The following is a 15,483-nucleotide window of genomic DNA, read 5'->3' as shown; positions in this document are numbered from 1 at the left end:
ACCCTGAACCCATTGGCATTGCTAACATCCTGAAAAACAGGTTCAGTGCAGATGTCTCCCACCCATCCCCCCTAAGGAGCAACTATCCATCCCAACAGAGTATAACCTCCCTGACATCACACAGTAACAGGTGAGTGCTGCCCTCCCCAAAGCGTACATCACAGTATCAATGTGACCAGACAGTGCCCCAGCCTGCATCTTAAACGAGCTTCATGACAGACGCAACCCTCACATTACATCACTGTTCAATATCGGAGTTACCACAGGATATGTACCCAAGGAATGGCATACAGCGACAGTGGTCCCGCTCCACAGAGTTAGTGCCACAATGGACCACAGACAATATTGCCCTACAAGCCTAAGTAGCCTGTTCTGCAAAGCTATGGAGCGTATTGTCATGGGACTCATACACATAGACATCGGGAACCTACAGACACTGTGTCCTACACATTTCGGCATTGTTGTGGGCAGATCTTGCCTCTTGAACCTGTATTCTTTAAATGGCTAACAGGTCCATCGACATAGGGACAGCTGTCCACACAGCCTACCTGAACCTTGCAAAACCCTTCAACACAATAACCCACTGGGCCATTATGCATAGACTCACCAGAGTCAATATGGACACATATCTCACACGATGGATTGATACCTGGATCAGGGATAACACCCACATGGTCATAATTGCAGGTGCCATGTCTGACTATACACCAGTTACATGTGGCATCCCACACGGCTCGGTCCTGGGACCTCTCTTGTTCAGTATATATTTGTCTGACATACAGGCTACCACAGGGGGAATATGGCTGAACATGTTTGCACTTGACTGCAAACTGGGTGCCATGATCAACTCTCCAGCTGCCACATGCATACTCAAACAGGGTCTCACAGAGATGGATGACTGGTGCCTGAGCCATGGCCTACAGCTAAATGCCATTAGTTGCATAGTCATCCCCTTTGGGAATAACAACATGCCCACACATTACCACATAGGTAGTACTCCATTACATACGGTAGGAGTTGTTAGGGGTTTGGGGACATGACTTGTTCGTACTGTCGCATTTGACACTCACGTTGCCAAAGTGGTTGAACACACCTTCTAAGTGGGCCACCTTATCCTATATGGTTTCACATCTAGATCGAGTGAGGTCATTGTGCCCCTATATTCATAACATCCATGCTTGGTTACAATGCCACATTTGGGGTGTACCTTACCCGACACCTACAGCAACTGTACTGGCCACGGAAGTTCCTCACCAAGCAGATCTAGGGACTCACACACATGCCCTGCACAGTTTAGATGCAGTAACTCCAGCTCTACTCAGTCGCTTACCACCTACTCAGATATGATGTGTGCCTGTTGCTTACAGGTATACCCAACCCAGAATTACTGGACATGCTCCACCTCAGGATATCCACCTCCCTTGGAGCTACACACTCCAGGGATATATACCTCAGCACAGATGTTAATAGAACATTATGGAGGGACAGATTCTTATACCAGAGGCTCCACTCACTCCAGAATGTAATCCCAGTTTCACATTAGGCAGAGCCACCCACTGACCACCTACTGGAGACATCTTGATGACTGTATGGGTGAATGTATGTTTACCCCTGGGATATCTTCTGTGTCCCTGCTAGACAGAGGCACACTAGCCTAAACGTACATGGGCTATCTTGTGTGATCTACTATTCACACACACAGTGTAGTAATCTGACAGGGTTGTGAATGCCAAACGCACTCTGGCTATGCTTGTACATGCCCTAGGGCAGATAGCCTAGTATTGGCCTCTGAACTTATGCTAATGTTCAAGATGCACAATGTTTATTGCTGATACTGTTTGCAGGTCTTTATCATCTTTGCTTTACCAGTTTCTATGAACAACTTTGGTATCTGCAGAACATATTTGATTATGACAGGGTCCACTATATTATAGATGTGTCTGTTGTCATATAACTGTGTGCACATGCCGAATTGCTGGATAGTGACAGGTTCCTGGGTTAACACAGGCAACTACCAGATATGCGTGGCCCACTGTTGAACTCAGACATGGCCTAAGTGTGTGAGCATGCCCAGTTCTGCCATTCCGTGTTTTGTTGCCTGACATTTGTCTCATTTATTCAAGTGTGTGAGCATGCCCAGTGTGACCCTTCAGTATGTTGCTATCTGAGGTCCACTACATTTGTTGATGTGTGCGAACATGACCGATATTAACATTTATACTGTGTGTGTTGGAAGTCAGGTTCTGTTCTCACTGCAGGACTCACCTTTGTGTCATAACTCAACAAGGATTATGCTGTGCCTGCAGGGTTTCCATAAAATACTTTGCATAGACTTATCAACATTCCTTCATACAGGCTGACCACTGCAATACTGTAATGGTTTAATGGTTCAGTACTTTGGCTATAGTGCACAGTATCCTGGGTTTGAGGCCCATCACTGCTTTATATTTTCATACTGAGCAGACCAGACTGCTTAAGGGCCAGCTAAGCAAATATGAGCATGTTGGCTTTTGTTCAGCTATGCCCTACTTAGACCAGGCTTGTCCGACATTGCTCAATATTCACCAACATTGCTGGACGTTGCCCAATATTACTGAACATTGACCACAGTTGTGCTAGTTGGTGTGTGCGATTTTGTTTGCATATACTACATGGTGGTAAATGCTGTTTAGTACTGCTTAACACATGGCAATCATGCCTTAGGTGGTGCTGCAGGGCTGCCTATGTCGGATGCACATACTACACTCCCTGTACATGTTTGAAAGCAGGTAGTGTCAACTTAGGCATCCCTTTTACTATATGTGCGAGTCGGAGAGAGGTATCATTTCCAGAGTTCCTACTGAGCCAGTGTATGTGCTATGCGTTGCCTCCTTGCCAAGGCCAAAGCATACTGGGCACGCCTCCTTCTGCCTACTGGGGAAGGCTCCGGTTGTTCCTCCTCCGAGTCACGCTCTGCCTGTGATGGCCTTGGCAATGGTGGGGGGCTGTTTGGCCCAGGCCTATGCTGGTCCTGCTGCAGCTGTTTTTGCAGGATCATATTATGTAGCATAGCACATACCATGACAATCTGGGTACATGTAGTTGGTGAGTACTGCAAGGCTCCACCAGATGTGTCCAGGCACAGGAACCATGACTTGAGCAGCCCAAACACATGCTCTATTACATTACGTGTTTGTGCGTGTGCCTCATTATGGTGTTCCTGTTCAGGTGTGTGTGCATTTCTGATGGGTGTCATCAGTCACGGCTCCAGTGCATAGCCAGCATCCCCCACTAGGTGACCATGTGGGATGTCCCCATTGGCAAATGTCTGGTACAGCTGTGTCAGATGCCAGATATGGGAATCATGGTAACTTCCAGGGAAGCCTGCACACACTTTCAGTATTATGCCCTGGCATCACACATGACCTGGCAGTTGATGGAGGGGAAGCCCTTGTGGTTGAAGTAGACCCTACCCCGCTAGCCGGCTGGTGCTTTGATGCGTATGTGCGTGCAGTCTATTGCACCCACTACCTCAGGGTATTCCGCTATTTGCTGGAAGAGACGCATATTGCTGGCCAATACCTCACGGGAATTGGGGAAATATACATGATCACCGACATGTGCTGACATGGCATCCAGGAACTGGTGTAGTACCCTGGATGCTGATGCCTGTGATATCCACATTATATTACCAGTTGGTCTCTGGAAGGTACCTGTTGCTAATATTCTTAGGCCAACACATACCTTGGTTTCCACTGGGATGGGTTCCCCTCTGTTGGTTCTGTGTGTGAGGCGTGGCCTGCACAGCTCAACAATTTGCTGCAGGAGGTCTCTGTCCACTCTATAGCGCTCCACTATCTCCAGCTCATGTAGCCCCTGGTAGGTTACCCTGGGCCTGTACACTCTTCTCCGTCTCCTCATTGTGGGTTGTCCAGCAGCATTTCCATTGTCACCACCCTCAGCATGTTGCATATGTTGTCTTATAACAGCAATGGCAGCCCCTAACATTTCTTTGTCTCAGTAAAGCTTTTTCAGTTTTCACTTCTATTAGCTTACTGCAGTGTCTGTTGTGAGAAAGATACTGGACTGTTGTTTGCAGAGTTTTAAGTGCTAGGCTAGGCTGGGCTAGTGTACTGCCTGTGTAATTGCCTGATTCTGATTGTTTTCACCTGCTAGCTCTGCTAGTACTCCCTGGTAGCTTCCTACTATTTGTTGTGCTTCCTTTTTCCTTTCTGTTTCCTTGGGTGGGGGAGCGGAAACACGTGCACAGCAGCTAACATGCATGCACACATGCTTACACAGATTTGCTTATTCGGGTTAAAATGCATGCACACCGGCGCAAACGCACTTACAACTCTTTAAACTGCCTTATACATGCATACTCTGGCTTAAACGCATGCACTCACGCTTACACGTGCGCACTCTGTCTTACTCGGGTATACACGTGCGCACATGCACGCATACCCGTTCAGCAAGAAACTTTGGTGTTATCCATGGCATACACCTTCCATTTCTTGGCTTTCCCTAGCCTACCTGTTGACAGACCTCTTTCCATGATGTTTAAATGACAGCTGACACATGCCACTCTGCTCCAATGAGCTTCACTTCTTTCATACATACCCCCCTCGTGATGTCACCTATCTTCTACTCTGTTACTCCCCAACTCCTACTCCTACACTCCACTGACTGTGCTCATTTACTATGTAAACTTGTGATTCACTATCCTAACACTCATTTACATAGGATTGCCTACTAATGCTTGGTTACATGTCTTAGACTGAGCTTCCCCCCTTAGCAACCTCTACTCGGTGGCCATATTGTCTTCAGCCTGCCATTCCCTTGCATTGTACATTAACAATTTCAATAAAATCCACATTTGTGGGTTTTAATTTTTAGTATTCTGGATTTTTAGAGCGCAGTCCGTTTGCGTGGCGCTACCTTTAAACATCGGAAATCGGCGAAAAAAAATATTTTTATTTTCATATTGCATCAGGAAACATTTACAATGCCCATATATTTGGCCATTGGCATGCTTCCTGCACTGGATGCAACCTTTATTTGGAGCTGTCACGGCTCCGTTTTGCTATTTGCAGAACGGTTCTCAGTTGTCAACCGAGTACATTTCTGCAAATAACACTGCTCTTACTTGGACAGGTTCGGGTTTCCTGAATCACAAATCTACCTAATTTGCATGCCTTTCGCCTGCAATTGAGGTAATTTGCATATCCCAGCCCTGTCCATGTAAGAGGCGTTTTAGGAGCTCTCTTACACACCCCTACAGGCCGTTCCTGGATCGCTCGTTGGACATGATGGCTGCATAGAATCTTACTCTACTCTAAGACTCTGTGCAAGCCTTCATGAATCCGGCCCAATGTTATTATATAATAGCAATAACCAACTCATGGGTGAGGGTATATGGGGATTTATCCACAACCAATCTTCTCTTACTGCTTAAATATTACACAGAGCAGCTACAATTTTTACAGTAGTGGTTATCTTATCTACTATATTATCAATAACCAGGCAGCAAGAGGTTCTGTAATATAAGAAATGGAAATTGTCAGATATACAGGCTGCAGGACTATCCAAAAGGCTTGGGAAATACCTGAAAAAAATATCTATGATTACAAAGTCACTTTTATCAGGTACTGACAAGATTGTAAAAAAATATAAAAGATTGGTTAGGGAACTTGTACGGGACAGTTTCAGTATTAAGTGTTGCTATGATAATTATTCTGTCTCTTAAGATGTATCTATGTCAGCTATATGGTGCACATATACTTGTACCTTTATTATTCACTGCCCTGTATGATTTTTAGTGAAACACATTTTGTTAAACTGAATAAAAATATTTAAAACAAATGTTGAGCCACATATATAAAAACAGAGCTCACATACTATGCACATTTCAACTACTTGTTCATAAAAATATATATATTTTTTAATTTCATATTTAAAAATGCAGGATTCCTGATAAATTCAACTAAATCAACAACTTTTTGCCACCTGACCAATTTGTTTAGTACTTTTCTGTTTACTTCTAATTTGAGAGCACTTTAAATGTGCCTTAAAGCTTAAAGCAGACAACACACAACAGGAAGATTTCAAACCAAGTCTGCACTGAGGGAACATGACCAATCAGACCATAGGAAGTCTGCAAAACAAATTACTATCTGACTTTAACAAGCAGAACTGGATCTTCAAATTTTATTCTGTCTTTCAGAAAACTGTAATATATTGTACATTTTGCTGAATAAAAAGTCAGTTCTTTCTAATGGATGTTTGCCAAGTAGCTTGTCTCAGTCAGGCAGAATAATTCATATACTCAGATGTCTTTCATTATACATTAAAGCTGGCGCTGAGGTAAGGATGTGATTTAAAAGTATAGGCATTATCTTTAGTTAAGAAATAACTGTGCATATGCTCAGTCTGAATCCTGCACTGTCTTCCTCATTTGTCTACGTTTACTTTACAGCTTTGAACATATTTAGGTAAAAATATCTTGTTATTTAAATACTACAGAACCTGCTATTTTCAGGATTGTGCACTAATGTAAAACTATCTAAAAATAGGTGGTCTTGTTAAGAACAGCTTAATTGCAGTTTACAACTATATGCACATTTTAATGTTGCTGCATATTTAGAAATAGGAACATTCAGTTACAGGGATCATTTAATGTAGGTTTTCTGGTATAGCCCTGTTTTTCCACTTAACCATGTTCTCCCTGTGTTCACATGGGTTTCCTCCGGGTACTCTGGTTTCCTCCCACAGTCCAAAGACATGCATCTGGAGCGTTTCTCCCCGGGCATCCAGTGAAAATATACTATGCCCTAGTCAGACTTTCCCGGTCAACAAAATGATACATAGAAAATAAAAAGAAAAACAGCACATACATCCTGAAATGTCTGTGAAATGTGATGTCACTGATATTTGGTACTTAACAATCTGCATTAATGATATTAACTTAGTCCTCTCTACAAATATGTCTCTTGACTGTAACATCAAAGTAACTGTCTTTAAAGGCATAGTTTATTTCTATGTCTTGTGTCCTTGATTAAACAAAATAAAAAATACATCACACATTCTGACAGCACATACAGACACAAAAAAATTCAGAATGCAGAAAATGCTTTGGCGTATCTTGTATTCTTTATCAAGTACAGTTTAGTGATTCTTACCCTTTTAAAATGGAAGAATATACAGTCACCAGACAAATACTTTAACAATATTGTAAATACTGTGTATAACCTTGAAAAGGATAGTATATAGAATATACTTAGAGCTCAGTAAAGGGCTTTCTGTACTGACACCACTTTGTTTAGGACATTATGGTATGTTTCTCTGCTGCACCAGCAGTAATATTTGTGTGCATCTCTGCTATATGTTAAGCAAAGCAGGGCTTGACCATGGCAAAACAAAGCTAGGTGGTGAAGTGAGACTATATAGCTTCACAAAACATTAGTTTTACAGTATACTGTATTTCAGAGGTCCAGTTTCTATATCTGTGGCAGTAACATTGAGACAATACTTTAAACATCTTAAGGAAAATTATACTTGAACCATTCCTCGTTCTTTGCCCTTCTATTTTCTTTCATTCTGCTGCTGTTCAGCTTTCATACAAATGAACGAGCCTTACTACTGTGTGAAGAAAATGAATGTTCAATTAATGAAAAATTCTCTATCAATCAAACCATGTCATCAGCCAGTAGGTCTCTTCACACTTCAGTCTTACTTTGTGTGTAGCTGAATGACACGTCCTACTAACAGAAAAAGCATTCCTGAAAATAAAGAGAAAAAAATCCCAATGGGAGCCAAAATGAAGGACCAGCCATATCGGATTTGTATGGTGAAACTTGAACAACGGTGAGTTTTCTGCAACTGGATATATGTTTCCATGTCAGCAAGTGACTGAACCCAGATAACATACATGACAACCAGTATTGCAAACAGAATACCTTGGGGATAAAAACAGAAAAGAATTAGTAAGGTTAAAGAAGTCATACTAAAATTGTACAGATTTCTGTAAATACTGATGTTATTCTAGAAGTAAATATTTTGCTGATACTGTAACATGCATAAAACAGCATTATTTCTGTTGTACATTTAGAATGGAAGACATTACCAAGCAAAGCTGGATCATGATTAAATGGGGCCATATGCAGGGCAATAGATACCCATCCCCCTTGCAGATGCCCCCCCCCCCTGCAGTGATTCCAGTTTCATAGATTCATAGATTAGTACTAGGCTAAGTGCCCTTGTGGGCCATTTTAAGCCTAGCCAATTACCCCATGTGAGAATCAAACCCTGCACCTTCTAACTGTAAGGTAAACACCTTAACCATTATGCCAACCTCCCTCCCCTTTTACTTGGCTATTTCTCCCTAGTTATGATAAACACTGATCAAACCTGTCGGTGTGCATACTATTTTCTTTAATTCTACAATAATTACAGATATTTGGAGTTAATTTAAAACTTTTATATCAAATTTTATAGCACAAATACTGATAGCCATTTACTAAAAAAAAACAAAAAACAATACAGTCTCACAATGTAAACAGACTAAGCATGAACAAGAGTAAACTTTTCTGCCCTTAAATCATTCATTGAAACTACACTGAAACCCACATTTAAAGAAAATGTATCTGGCCAGTGGTGGATTAAGTTTACCCTTCCCAGAAGCATAGCTATGGTGGGGTGAGATGGGCAATTGCTCGGGCAAAAATGATTGGGGGGATTGTGATAAGTCATCCTTCATCAGAATCTCTCTTTAGTGCAATACTGTCTTTTGAAAGCCAGCATTGCATTTGTGGTGAAACCTGACCACTGCAGTGCTCCATGTATGGTTAAAAAAAAATCTGTTTAACTGTAGCAAACTGCTTGTCACAGTTAAATAGAAAAAAATGTTTGTTTTTTTTGTTTTCCTTAATTAAGCTGTGAGCACCATAGTGCTCTGTGCAAGCAGGGTATAAACTATAGACACTGTTTGCTACATATTTTTAAACTAATACATGAGCACTGTAGTACTCCATGTAGGCAGGGAATGAACTATAGAAACCATTTGCTACATTTGCAGTAAGCAATGTAGTACAGTTTAAAAGCATTTTATACAGATATATATTAAGTGCAGAGCAAGAGTGTTATGAGGGGGCAGGCACAGTAATGGGACCTGAATGGCTGAGGCAGGAAGGCTGGAGGTGTCATGCATCTGGCCAGCTCACTGGTGTGCCAGTAGAAGGAACAGCAGTTCTTTGTTGCTGTTTTTGTTGGAAGAGCTGGTGGGGTTGTATGCCTTTTTTCCCTTTGAGTTGGGGGAGAGGGGTTGGGATGGGCATGACTGTAACAAGTGGCTTAATACAGAGAAGTGCATTTTTTTTATTTGAAGAGCTGAGGGGTTGGGACGCTGGTCTGAGATACTGGTCTAGGGTGCTGGTAAAGCCAGTTATGCTTCTGCCCCTTCCACACATTTTTAGGGCCATGCATAGATGTATGTGCTCTTTGATTCAACTTTCTGATTGTATTAAATTAGATTCCTTGTATAATACACCAAACTTGTTAGAGTGTGTTTTAAATTTATAGTTTTGAACATTTTTCCAATAAGCAATGAAACAAAGCGCATGAACCAATAACGGCAAAAGTACCCATTTCAGAACATTTTAATCACAAATGGCCACTCAGACTTTTGTCATTACAATCCACCAATATCAGTCAATATGCACAATCTCTGCAGAAGTAAAAGTCATCTGTATAATTCCACATTAAAAATATCTGTAACTAATAAAGAGATTGCTGCTGGCAAACAACTTTATATACTCAGAGGTGATCTCTGCCTGACTTACAAAGCCATGCCCAACTCAGAATTGATGGACATGCTCCACCTAAAGAAATCCAAGTCACTGCGGGCCACGCGCTCTAGTGAGCTAAATCTCACCACAACATTGAATAGAACATGCTGGAGGTATGGATTCCTGTCACAGAGACTCCCCATGCTTTGAAACAAAATTCCAAATTACATCAGGCAGAGTCCCTCACTAACACTCTTCAAGAGAAACCTTGACGAGTAGATGGGTAACAGAAAATACACCATTGGGATCACTTCATTGGCTCTGCTTGACAGAGGATCAGTTAATTAATCAATGGGGTGGCGAAAGCCAACACACTCTGTCTAGGCTTATAAATGCCCTTGGGCAGATAGCCTAGTACCTACCTATCAACCTATATTTCAGTGCTCCACCTACAAACTCAGTGTCTGCTGACCTCGAAGAAAAAATTGCCTATGTTACATAAAAAAAAAAATTACTGAGCTGGTAATATTGCAAATGGGAATGTCTGGCAAACTGACAAGAAGTTCATGGTCACTAGGCATTTCATCTAAAGGAGAACACACTCAGGAGTCCACCACAGTATCAGTAGCCATCTACAAAGGTATGGGAGTAGAACATACAGCCTTCTGCACCAAAGCAAGTATGGTTTCTGTTGTGCTAAAATTGATGACAGCTGTCTGCTAAACAAAACAGCTGCACATTGAAAACAGACATAGCATGTGCTGTTGTAAACTTCTCTTCCATTGCAGCTCGCATTCCTTGAAAATGCACTGAAACTCACATTCCTTGAAAATACACCCCAATGACAAAGTGAGCAATCTGGTAGCAGGTTTAGAGGATTCAGGCTCTTGTCTCCTGTAACCAAGGTACCGGGATTGATGCTGAGCAAGCCACCCCTAACTAGGGCATTATTCACACACACACACACACACACACACACACACACACACACACACACACACACACACACGCACACACACACACTTGCATGCACGCACATATGCATACAAACACACACACACACACACACACACACACACACACACACACACACACACACACACACACACACACACACAAAGTAACTAAACAAAAGCAACATTACTATATATTCCCGGATTTCCAATGGAAAAAAAGACTGGCAAAGTAAATCTTGGGGTACTTAAAAGAAACCCATTGGACAGAAGAATATCTGTAGAATTATGAAGCAAGAGAACCTTGCATAAGTCAAGTGGACATGTTTATTATGTCTGTAAAGATGTGTGATGAATGTATTCCTTTCTTTGATGAACACACAACAAACTGTTTGTAGAACATGGCATTTCCAACACTGCCCCAAGCAGAGGCATAGCTATGAAGTGGTGAAGAGAACAGCTGCCCTGTGTGCAAGGTGTTACCAGGTGCAATCAGCAGATGCCAATGATCAGTAGTGCAGCACCAGCATTCAGAAATGAATGCTGATACTGTATTGGTAGTCAAAGCTGAAGCACTAAAGTGCTTCAGTAGTAATTGTACCAAGCTGTTTGGTACATTTCTGGCAAGTGGTTTCCAAAAAGTTACAGCACAGAAAAGCATTTGTTTTGGTCATCAACTTAGAGAGGACTTTTTTCTTGTTGTCCTCAAACTGGAGATTAGGAAATTGCACAGGGCCCCAGAGAATGTAGCTATGGTTCTGACTAAAATATGAATAGCAACATATGTAACGTAGTTCTTCAAGAAGCTCGAGACTGATTTGTGAAATTCAGGCCAGCTATAAAAGTCCTTGAATACCACAATGTGAACTATCTAATAATCTATGGAGGAAGGAGACCTATGGGATTTACTCCAAACTGGTTAGCGTTAGTTTAAGGACAAAGACTGAAGAACATAAAATATTTGATTAGCAAGAAGTGAATCCCACCATGTCCCACCCTCATGCCAGGGACTGTTGCTGATATACCATGCTGTAGTCATGTTTGGGCATTTTTTACAAAGAAGTGCAAGCTTTTGAAATAAAAGTGTATTACCCTGATAGCATTTGGCAGATCTCAGTATTTGTGTTTTCTTCCAAGTTGCATACATTGTAATTTGTTTAAGTAATAAAGGAAAGCTAAACAAATAAATAGTTGAATTAATTAATTCAAAAGCAACAATGCTTTGATAGCATAACTGTTGACAGTATCTACATAATTGTATGGCTATATTCAAAGTTAATTAAAATATGCAAGGAGTCTAAGTTCATCCTAGTTTATTTGTCTGCATTGTACTATCGAGTGTGCAGATGCTTTATTTCTTGCTGAATTTCCATTACGGCACTATCAATGTGGAAATATAAGTACTCTTTTTGTGGTACCTTATTACTGCTTGAAGTTCTGTTTTGATACACCTCTAACAACACTAGTAAGCAAGCTGAAGTTGTAAATGAAAATGCATTAATTTGCACTGTATAGACAAGCTGCAATGTAAGTGTAAGTCAGCCATCACTTAAAATAAGGCATTTACTGGTTCTATGTGAACTTCGCTATGGGAACAATGTACTGAAGCAGAACTCACCAAAGGTAAGCCAACCAGAATCAAGATACCATCACCTAGAAGACCACAAATGAAGTGGGTAAAAGGAAAGGGTGTTTAAATCATTTCTGCAGGGTGTTATGGCCCCACCTCTTGCATCTTCCAATGTGAGTGTTCTGCCTCCATATTCTGCCTCATTAGATATGCTATCTCTGAGGTTGTTCTAATTTAGTAAAAACAAGAAAGTACACAGAACAGTGTAGCACTCTCCCTGGGGATCACTCATAGCATCACAGTAGACTTTTTATAAAGTATTTATTAACAAAAAGCATGATTAAATGCTTTCATCCTTACAAAACTTCAACAGAATTGTGTAAGCACACTAAATCCATGTTTAAATAATCCATGTAAACCAATCACAAATAACATTCCATATCTCTCAAGATGTGCAACGTCAGTGCAAATATCAAGGACAGATGTGTTCAAAGACATCTAAGGTTTTACCAGATATCATCCAACAGTTTAAGTCACTTGTTTTTTGAAGTATTAAGTAAATGTATAAATATTGCTTATTTTCATAATTACCTAAAACTAACAAAACTTCAGGTATAGCGTAACATAAATGGGCATTGACAATAGCTTTTCCAGTCTGCCACCATAGCATATCACACCATACCCATCAATAGCATTGTAGGGCTCTCAGTTATTCATAATTTCTTGCACTTTCTAGTACTGCCAATCATTAGCTGGTAAGTTGCTTAGTTAAAGAAACAAGCCCAAACAAGGGTCTGATGCCATAAGGAGTTATGGGTGTGAAATGGAAATATACAAAGAAGGCATTATATGTTTTTGCAAACCACCAGATTAAATCATCTCTTACTAAAACCCATCCAATACCTTAAAATCAAAAAGTGTTAACTTCATTGTAGGTCATTCTATTACTTAACTATTATTAAACTCCAAACCTTATATCCTTGTTTTTACATATACTAAAAAGCAGGGCTTGTTATCAACAATGCTGGTATTTTCTTTCCAAGATTTCTGCACACTGAGTAACAGCTTAACTTCAGCTCTCCCAGTGTGAAAAAAGAAACTGAAAGTCAAGGTCCAGGAACTCTGTCACTTTTAGCAAATGTAGTTACTGACTAGTAAGTAGACTGACTGGATGCCAGCAGAGAAGAAATGAAGAGAGCTTGAAATATAATCAACCAGAAAAGGTGACAAGAAAACACTGACTGGGAAGAATTCTGCAGCTGTTCAGCAAAAAGCAGGTCAAGCTCCAGATTTGGTGCAAGACATGTCTTCCAGTGACCTAGAGGAAAAATAAATTAAATGTGCTCAGAGCTGATTAAACTAAATGAAACCGAAGGAGTATATTACTTGAAATACCAAAAGGCTGATAAAAATGGAAGAAGCTCTGAACAGATATTTGGATGAGCTGAAAAAACTGCAAAAAACAAGAGGTTGGAATAAAGAAAAGGCAGGCTGAGTATGAGGCTGTTCAAGAAGAAATGTTTCAAAAATGGTAGAATTAGTGGATATTTTCTGCAATACCAGAGAAACTATAAGGAACAGACTGTATTAATTTTATGGCAGCACAAATAAGCACCTCTTCTGGAATTCAACACAAGAACTCTTAATTGAAAGGACACACCATATTTTTTCTTCAAATCTGGCCATGAGAAAGCAGCCAAGATGTTGCACCATATAGACATAATGGTGGGGTGTATTAGCAAAGATGCAAACCTACCAGAAGATAGAGTTCATTCTGGCAAAGTTGCAGCAAAAGGGCAAAGTATTAAAAGTTGGAGACAGTAAATTGTGGAAAGAAATTGTTCACTGTAAACAAGGCAGAAGAAAAACAGATTTATTCTAACTATTAGGGAATGTTGAGAGGCAGGTGTGAGGTCCAAGCTGCTGTATCCAGCTTTTTTAGAATATTTTTCATGAAGGATCAAAGTCATTTTTTCATGCAGAACAGGCTAAGGAGGAAATATAAGAGTTTGTCCAACAGAAAGTCATCAAGCAGAATGGAACATTGCTTCTTATTCTTCTGATAATAAAGTACATAGAGAGACATTGCCAGTGAAATATTTTTCACTGTTGCAAAGGAAATGTTTGAGAGATGGAGAAAAGCAGAGGAGCTGAGTAGAAAAACTGGGAGTACCTTAGAACTGAATGAGAATCTGGGGTTGGGAGACAGAGATAAACAGGGAGAAGACTAGCAACAAGGAAATTAGTGAATAAATGTGAGACTGCATCAATCACATTTGTGAAATCTGACTGCATAAGAAAATGTGGAAATATTAGTGTTTTGTTGACTTTGTTAAACTTATGGGGAAGTGGAATGCTTTTGCACAATTTGTGCCATTAATGTTTGGAAGGACAACAAGGGGAGGGGAACAGGAAGGAAAAGGGCAACTAAGTATTTTGTTCTGAACAGCATTTTTATGAAATATTTCAATGTATAAATTGTATGTTTTAAAGTAAAGCATTTTTAGTTGCTCTTCTATGTGATAAAGATACTAAAGTAAACAGATGCCTTTTTTCTTCTCTTTCTTTCTTCCTTTTTAGTATTAAGAAATGTAAGCACAGCAATGCAAACAGAGATAAAAGGCTAAATAAAAGCATGTTTAAGTTAATAGGCTGCAATTCTGGGTTGCTGAGGTGGAGGATGGGCTGCAAAAGTACATCATAATATGTGTAGAGCTGATATGTTTTGTCTTACTTTTGCGTAGGTGAATATCCAGATAAAGACCCTTGGCTTAATCTAACAATAGGTTATGTGAAACAAGTAAAAAAGAGAACACTGACTATAATGACATCTTTTCCTTTAGCAATAAATGATCTAGCTTATCTTTAGAAGTCTGCAGCTGAGGGCTACATTTTTTCTCTTACATTTCCTTGAAGAAAAGCTGATAACAGGGCAGCAAAAGTGAGAACACTGGATTCTTCAAGGCTAAAAGTTAATGTTTTCTGAAACCATGCAAGTTGTTTTTCACACCTTGGAGGGGAATAAAGATAAAAAAGAATAACACACCAATTAGTGTATGTAGAACACAGGCAATAACATTCATCTTAACATGGATAACCACAATTTTAGGTTAATTAAGGCCTGTAGTTTCAGCTGTCTATTTGGGACAATCATTCCTATTGGGAGGGTTAAACTTTGTTATTTGAAAATTTATATAGT

At 40.3% G+C, this 15,483-nt stretch overlaps 1 protein-coding gene across 2 annotated transcripts in view; it reads right to left on the bottom strand.

Annotated features, from left to right (window-relative positions):
- Window positions 1-7,106: 7,106 nt before the first annotated feature.
- TMEM182 (transmembrane protein 182) overlaps window positions 7,107-15,483 on the bottom strand; it is a 271,618-nt gene continuing 263,241 nt past the window's right edge. For both annotated transcript variants that reach the window (XM_044070950.1, XM_044070951.1), the window contains exon 5: window positions 7,107-7,934. In XM_044070950.1, coding sequence (XP_043926885.1) covers window positions 7,708-7,934 — 227 coding nt within the window. In that variant the 3' untranslated portion in view covers window positions 7,107-7,707. The remainder of the gene's footprint in view (window positions 7,935-15,483) is intronic.

This window comes from Protopterus annectens, chromosome 5.part0, assembly GCF_019279795.1.
Source record: "Protopterus annectens isolate FY-2018-M chromosome 5.part0, PAN1.0, whole genome shotgun sequence".
NCBI lineage: Eukaryota > Metazoa > Chordata > Ceratodontiformes > Protopteridae > Protopterus > Protopterus annectens.
The sequence above is the reverse complement of the archived record's forward strand: the minus strand, read 5'-3'. Positions and strand labels throughout refer to the sequence as shown.